Below are 8,732 nucleotides of genomic sequence, written 5' to 3' on the forward strand. Positions count from 1 at the left end.
AAACAAGTTTATCCTGATTCTCCCATAACCATTACATTCTCTACATTCTTTAATATCTTCAATTATGATTATTTTTGTTCTTTGCGTCAAAAATTACATTTTTTGTTAGTCACTGGACCTCCCAAAACGTGTATTTCTGGTGGAAAATTAATATCAAAAACCGTTCACGAATAGATAAAATTGTAACTTTGATCTTAAAAATCTCAACTAATATTTGGGATATCGAAACGGGGTTAACGTCATTTTTTCACAGACTTTTATGTAGTTTTCATAATCATTGTCAAAACTAGTGGTCCTTATAAAAACCAAATCGGATTATTGCTCGTAACTCCGCCAAAAATAAAGAATACAGCATCGGGGGTGAAAAATTTTAAATCTACACCAAAAAAAAAACATAATTTACTTTTTGTTTTTTTTCGAAATTTCGCTTTCTTTAAAAAGTTATTAGCGACTGGGTAAATGGATCACTCTGTATATACACTCTTTAACAAAAACTTACAGTTTAAAATGTTAAGTATAAGGGTTGATTAAACGCCAAAAGGTACACAAATCAGCTAGTACCCAACATTTCATTCATGCTTAGCTGATATAATTTAAGTAATTTTGCTGCATTAACTTTTTCTTCACATTTTTTTAGAAATTATTAGATGTCACAGACCCTTATGCTGGCCATTTTCATCTACAAAATATTTGTTTAAGTAGCACTGTAGATTTACTGTAATATCTAGTTATTTATAATAATCAAACTATTAATTACAGGTTAAAAAGAAAAACGTTATAAAAAATAATAAAAAAAAATGAGGCTAAAAAATTCAAAAACCTTTTTTTAAAAAATGCTTATATCAACATACATCAATGATTTTGTTTATTTTATTTATTTTTTTAAATCGTCGGATTAAGTTCATTCTTCCATTAAAGTAATTGTTATTTTATGTAGTAGTCAAACGTCTATAATAATAGGTAATAATTATCTGGCTCTATCGCAAATAATATAGTTTTCTTCAATTACATTCTCAATGTAGCTGTTCTTCCCACAATGTTGTATATATGTAATATAAAATAAATAAGATATGTATATTTTTAGGACAGCTAATTATTCCAGTATTTTACTATAAGTAAAATTAGGGGGACTACACTAAATTACAATCGAGAAATCAATAATTGTTGTTGAATAATCTACTTGTAATAACTGTGAGTTATTTGTGCTCACGAATATTTCGGTAAGACGAATTCAAGACTGAAATATTCTGTTAAATCTGTGATTCAAATTTAAACAGTAGCCGACTCTAACTTTGTTTTTCTCTACTTTAACATGCATGTATATGTGACTACTCAGAATAAAGGGCATATTAAAGATAAATCCAAAGAATAATTTGAAATGGAGTTAAAATAAAGTACCTATTTAAAAACGAAGATATAATATACATTTTATCATAATTATAACAAAATAATATTATGAATGATCTGGCCAGCATAAGGGTCTGTGACATCTAATAAATTCTAAAAAATGTGAAGGAAAAGTTAATGCAGCAAAATTACTTAAATTATATGAACTAAGCATGAATGAAATGTTGGGTACTAGCTGATTTGTGTACCTTTTGGCGTTTAATCAACCCTTATACTTAACATTTTAAACTGTAAGTTTTTGTTAAAGAGATTTTTGTACCTTTTGGATAGATTTTCATTTTTGTCTATTTTACAAAGTTACTTATCTGCTTCACTGATTTTTTTAAAATTTAGAATAAGCAATTCTATCATTATAACTTGATAAGGTGTTAAGTCGGAACCATAACTACCATTGGAGAGATCTTTTTAAAGAATGATTATAGTTGTGCCATCCTCAATAACAATTTTTTTGAGAAAGCGTTTTGAATAAAATAGGAAGGTATTTGTACGTAAAAAGCAAAATTAAACTGCGATTTCAGTACTTCCTCTTAAGAGGAGTAAGAAAAATAAACTGTGATTACAGTACTTCTCCCTAAAAGGCAAAGATTTTGAATCGAACGACAATTCATTAATGTAAATAGGTTCACTCATTGATAATTTTAACGATTGCAGTACTTCCTCTTAGTAGATGCAAGAGCTTGATGGTCCTTCACAGCCAAGTAGAGGAGCTTTAACAACTTATTCGAGCTGAATTTTATCAAAATCGGACTAAGCGTTATAGAAATATTGGTAATAATAGTTTTAGAAAGGGCCTTACTTGGGTGGGGCAAACTCCCCTCCTTATGAGGCACAGCGTTCAGACTTTTAAAGTGCAAATCTGTACAAAATTTCGATTCGAATGACACTTCATTCATGACAATCGGTTCTCGTGTCGATAATTTGAAACGATTGCTATACTTTCCCTTAACAAGTGTAAGAGCTGATCGCCGCTTTAATGTTACGTAGAGGAGCCCTAACTCAATCATCTTACCAAATTATTTCAAAATCGGGCTAAGATTTACAGAGTAATTAGTAATAATAATTTTGGAGGGGGCCTTACATAAAGGGGGCTAACTCCTCTCCTATTCGATGTACAGCGTCGAAACCCCCAAAAGGCACATCTACATAGAATTCCGAATCGAATGACACCTTATTCATGAAAATCGGTTCGCGCGTTTAGGCGCTACGCAGTTTACAAAAAAGGTAACAACAACAAGAAGAAGAAGAAGAAGAATTTTTGAAAATGTAGTTTTTGTGCATTTTTCGCATCGTTTTTCTCGAAAACTAATTAATCTATGTTATTACGAAAAAATTACAGTTATAAAGGAGGATTTGCCCTATATTATAAAGAAAATTTGGGAATTTTATCTTTTATAGAAAAAGAGAAAAAAATTGTCAAAGTTGGGTGTTTTTCAACATTACGCTTTTTCGTGCAGTTTTTGACGATCAACCCTTATACAACTGTCCTACCGGACAGTTTTAATATAGTAACATTGTGTATCGGCAACACAAGTTTTTAGTCATTTGGAAAAAAAATGTTTTTGTATATAAAATGTAAATTGGAACTGAGAAAACCAATAATCAATATCCAAGACATGACAAGTTTGAAAGTACAAGTAATGAATGGGAAGTTTAATGATGCTTTGCAACAACTACTGAAAAGTGTTTTCAGAACCATCCAACTCTTGGGAGTATCACTTGTTTTGACAGCAATCCCTTGTTTTGGAACAACTTCAGCTACATCATAATTTTCTACCTATGAAGAAATAATAAATAAAAGATATTATGAACAGGTTACTGGCTTTCAGTTACTATAATTCTTAATTATTATTATTTAAATATTTACTTAACTAAAAAAAAAGAAAGTAATTAAAATCCATTGCTCACATAAATTAAGAAAAACTGAAAAATCGCATCAGTAAAGCATTTACGATGATTGATGGGTTTCCTCCAAAACATTAGCATTAGAAGCGGCTGTTGAATTAAGACGGAATATTAAATTTAAACTTATAGCGACTTATCGTTTTTCATTTATTCTGTCAAAACCTACACGAACACACATTAAAACATTTTTTTAAATTTTAAAACTTCAAATTAAGTATTTCCAGAGTATGTTTTCCGAACAGAAGTAATGATGTAATGATTGTTATAGCTACATTCCTTAATTTGTTAAAATATTTGGCCCCTTGAGGCTAACTTATAAAGAAATGATAAATTAAATAAATAATTTAGAGTACACGGCATTAATTAATTAATTTTTTTAACAGAGCGTTTTACTGATAAATTTTTAAAATATCTTAAATCAAAATATTTTTGAATTTTTTTTGTAGTATTTCATTCAAGTTAGTTTGGTTGCGCGACAACACTCAATTAAAATTTTTCTCGAAAAAAATTTGACCTTTAAAATGCAAATTAAATACGTCTCTTTTGCAAATTTTGAAGGTCATGTCCACTGTTAGAAATTTAATATTTTAACGCTAAATGAAAATTAAGAAAAACAGGTGAGAGGTCAGAACGATAAAAATTTTGATATTATAATTGAAAATAGTCCAAATTAAGGTTTCCTAAGACGGTTTTTTTTTAAGTAGTTAGTTAGTGTTGTTGGAATACATACGTATCTATGAACACTATAGCTCAGAAATGACGCGAATTAGACTAACCCCTCTTTACCGCAAAAAAAAGTCGGACCTGATGAAAAATTTAGTGCTAATTATACGCGAATTGTAAAACATAATTGCGTACGATCTAATATGCTAAAATTTGACCTTTAAAAAAACCATAACTGAGTCTATAGAAACAAGAGCGCTGAGCATCAGATATGATGTATTGACTTTAGAACGTGAATCATCCGGCGTAGCAGATAAGCTATTGTACAAAATCGTATACTGGATTATTTCTAGTATGCGATTCCTAGAACTATTTACCATTATATATGTGCGAGTAAATAATTTATTTAACAATTGATTTATATTTAGAATAGATCGCGGAGCTGTGTTTAGTGACTTCGGGAAATTAAATATGTATATTAAATTTGTGAGTTTTGCAATTAGCGACAAATATGGTTCATTCAGATTTTAAATGAAATAGTTATGAAATATATTTATATGACATAAGACTATTTAATATTCAATATCATGATAGCAACATGTTTTTGGGTGCCATTATCTCTACTGATTCTGTCTTTGTGGTTAATCTATATGTTGGTTTTTGTTGAATTTTTTTTTTTTTTAACTTCTCCATTATTCTTGAGTAACTAAATACTCTATATTTGCTGATTGAACCTCACATTAATTTTTTTTTTTTTCAGATTAGGTGGGGCTTGCTTATTAATATTCTTAGCTCATCCACTTTAAAGGAAATTTCTTGTTAAACGACTTCGGAAACGAACTCTGGATTAGAGCACCCAAATTATACAACAATAGCATTAAATGTTCTACTAAATTCTAACTTTTTTGTGATGATGGGGCCAGCTTAACACTTGTTCATAAACAAATAATCACAGTAAGCAGAAACTTTAAATTATTCTGTTTGGAATCCGACTGACACTAAACGATGTTTTATGTCACAGTAGACAGCTTCACTTATTACGATTTCAATTATTAAGCATTAACAATCAATTGAGCATCTGCCAAAGAAACTGCAGCAATGTTCCGAAGAACTGCAGATAGTCTCTTATTGTTAAGATAAATATTTTGATGAAGTTTCGTTAATTTCCTTTAGTTTTTTGACTGAGATCCCAAGCCCTTCTAAATCGTCGGGTAAGTTAAACGTGCAAAACAATTGTTATGCAAAAATTTGATGCCGCATTAATCAGTGAAAAATATTAAATGGCTTAAAAGGAGGAAACACTTGCGTTTGCATCAAAAGGTAACTTTTTGATCAAAAAATATTATAGGTTTTTATCTCTTACAATTCATCATGATTGGTTTTAATTAATGGATGTATTGATGTTAATGACAATGATGATCGTTATTATCTATTCTACAATTCAGAAAACATCTGACTTTTATCACAGTAAATATCTCATTTACTGAACTCTTACATGTCTCAGAAAGCTAAAAGGTCAAAGAGAGATAGAAAAAAAAAAACGCACTCTTATACAATGGCGAAGCAAATGAAGATATCTAGATGTGTTCAGATGTGCAAGTTCTTCATTGTTAAAAACTCTTTCCATAGTTAAGCACATATTTTAAAACTTTATAATCTGTATATGTATATAAAAATGATTGTGTGCCTGTCTGACTGTACTCGATAGATTCAAAAACCATACATCCAATCGCCGTGAAAATTTGGGAAATTATTAGGTATATCCCCGGGAAGGTTTTTGCAATTTTTTTTTTTAAATCAGAGTTGGGGCTCTAAGTGCTCCCGAACAAATATCCCAAAAATATCAAAATAACATTTAATTAGTAATATTTGTTAAAAGTGTAACCATGAAAAACAGTTTTTTGCAATTATTAATACGAAAATAAATTGTACCGAAGATGGTGGAAAATCCATTAAACTAAAAGTACTCAACAATACTATTGATGTTGATAATCGTTGGGTAGTGCCATATTCTCCATTACTACTAAAAACGTATAACGCACCCATAAATGTTGAGTACTGCAATTCAGTGAAAGCTATAAAATATATTTGCAAATATGTGAACAAAGGAAGCGATATGGCAGTGATTGGAGTGGAAAATACAACTGCTTCTAACAATGAAGTCACCCAATATCAACAGGGACGCTACATAAGTAGCAATGAGGCTGTATGGCGTATTTTATCATTTTCCATTCATGAGCGATTTCCAACGGTTCATTTTGCAGTACATCTTGAAAATGGACAGCGTGTGTATTTTACATCAGAAAATGTACGTGCAAGAGCAATGTCACCACCGCCAACAACATTAACTGAATTTTTCACATTATGCAGAAATGATACCTTTGCAAGGACACTACTGTACTCTGAAGTAGGGATAATTTTATTGTTAATTTTCATTTCGATGTATTGTATACATTTGATCATTAATAAATTATGTTTGAGCTATCAAAACTGCCTTTTTGTTCAAACACAGCAACGTGTGATAATCCAGATTATTTTTCAATCAGGCCATTCAGAGACGTAGAATTAATATTAAAAGCAAGAACTGAATCATTGTGTTTAAATTACCGACCTTTTAAACCTGATACTAGCCATTTATGTACACTATGCAACCTTAATCAAGTAGAGGATAGTACACTTTATTTGTGTATGTACTATTTTAACTCCACATCGTATGAAGTATTTTAATTATTTTACGTTATTTTATTTTAAAGAATCTTACTGAAAATGATTTATATGGTTGGAACTGGAATAATTTATGTAATTATTTAAAAGAGGCCTCATTAATTACCGAAAATTAATAATTAATGAATTTAATTGTGATTAAAATTGTTTTATTTAGTTTTTTATTTTTTTTTTGCAAAAGTATTCATTTATTTTCTTTATTCAATTATTTTACTCACTGGTGGATCATTTTATTTTTATTTTTTGCAAAAGCGAATTGTATTTTTAGAGATACGAATTAATGTATGTAATCAATCTCAACTCTGCGGACGGAGTACGCTTCATGCACTTCAGTGTTATTATTTTTTGCATTCTGTAATGTAACTTATGTAAATCGTTGGAATTAAATAAACACTTATTATTATTATTACTGTGGAAACTTCCTATGAAAAAATATTTTTCAACCGTGCATTGTACAAATGAAAAGGGATGGCACATAGTAAAGAGCTATTCACCCAACTCTCAAAATCTCCTTAATTATGTTTCTCAGATAAAGTTTAAAACAATAGTTAGTATATAAAGTTTAAAGAAAATCGTTGGGACTATGAAAAGAATAAAAATATATAATTTATTCAGTGGCTCTACTGGAATAGCGCTTCAATTTAATTATTTTATTTACATATACCTATTTATCCATATTATACATACATGGGTGATGAGACCATTTATTACTCCTAAATGACAACTTAGAAACTGATGTATCACTACCCCCCAAAATTTTGTTAAATGAATTTTCCTGGACTAATATTTCAAATGAAAGTTAAATTTATTGTTTTAAACTCTACAATCAAAAAGTCAAACACCAGACCTTATAAATCGTTTAAGTATTGCCTGAAAATATCAGAAGCATATGGAGCTTAAAAAGATTATTTTACTTTTTATTAAACACCTGCTAATTAAAACTTATACTGAAAGAAATAAAAATAACTAAAATATTGGATGATCAACTGATTAATTCAAGAATGAAACCTTCACTGGTTAGGTTATAAACACAAGCACATGGTACTTACAGAGGGCAGTAGCAGCCAACAAGGTAACAGCTATTGGCGGTGGAGAACAGTCATAGAAGAAAGGTTTCGCTGCATACTGGGCGAATGTTAATGCAACTATAGCTTGTGTAGTCGGCCGAATTATAAGAAGAGCAGCCCAAAGGCGCAAGAAAGCAGGAAGTTCCCCAAACGCTTCCAATATGTATGCATAATCACCGCCTGATCGAGTAATGCAAGTACCCAGTTCCGCATAGCACAATGCACCTAACGTAGAGAAAATACCCGATAATGCCCAAACAAGTAGAGATATTCCCACTGATCTGGTATATAGATAAACACCAGCTGGCGAGACAAATATACCAGAACCAATTATTGTCCCTACAATTAACGCTACTCCGTTCATTAGTGTGATTTTACGTCGGAGAGCGACCGGCTCGGCCATGGTTGGGAAGCCGACTTTCTTATCCCAGCTGTTGGTACTACGCGATGCCAGACGCGAACTAAACACCAAGCTGTCGACATGAGGATTTCTTTCCTTCACTAAAATGGCGTTTCGGTGGGGTTAGCATTTCGTTGCCATGACAACTGTGTACGCCATCTATTGAGCAATCTACAAATTACTGGAAAATGTCTGGATAAATTCTCTTCTTAGTTATATTTTTTAAATTTATTGTTGTACTAAGAAATTTACTTTTAAAAATAAATAAATAAATAAAAATATGATTATACTAAATTTCTGAGTAGATACTCTTAGGAAATTATTGTTTTCTAGTATAGAAAAAGAAACCAACAAGTAATAAATACTCATAAATGTAAGTACTTCTACCTTCAATTTGTTTAACGCATTCTGTTAATTAAAGAATTATACAGAAATATATTAAATTATAAAGTTATGGGATTGCTTTCCGTCATAATAATAACAAAAATTGATTGCTATTCAATTGTTACTATTTTTTTATGGAAGTTAAAAATATACAAAAGTGATAAATAAAGATATCCACTTATTTA

At 30.3% G+C, this 8,732-nt stretch overlaps 1 protein-coding gene and 1 long non-coding RNA gene across 2 annotated transcripts in view; one reads left to right on the plus strand and one right to left on the minus strand.

Annotated features, from left to right (window-relative positions):
* JhI-21 (Juvenile hormone Inducible-21) overlaps positions 1–8,263 on the minus strand; it is a 44,830-nt gene extending 36,567 nt beyond the window's left edge. Inside the window, exon 1 of the mRNA XM_074130589.1 lies at positions 7,746–8,263. Coding sequence (XP_073986690.1) covers positions 7,746–8,166 — 421 coding nt within the window. The 5' untranslated portion in view covers positions 8,167–8,263. The remainder of the gene's footprint in view (positions 1–7,745) is intronic.
* On the plus strand, positions 4,271–5,470 carry LOC141455486 (uncharacterized). Its single transcript, XR_012459301.1, has 2 exons — positions 4,271–4,612; positions 4,733–5,470. It is a non-coding gene; the product is annotated as an uncharacterized lncRNA (long non-coding RNA).
* Positions 8,264–8,732: the final 469 nt, after the last annotated feature.

The sequence above is a fragment of the Rhodnius prolixus genome, unplaced genomic scaffold, assembly GCF_049639745.1.
Source record: "Rhodnius prolixus isolate KJV_2025 unplaced genomic scaffold, Rpr scaffold_4, whole genome shotgun sequence".
NCBI classification, from domain to species: domain Eukaryota; kingdom Metazoa; phylum Arthropoda; class Insecta; order Hemiptera; family Reduviidae; genus Rhodnius; species Rhodnius prolixus.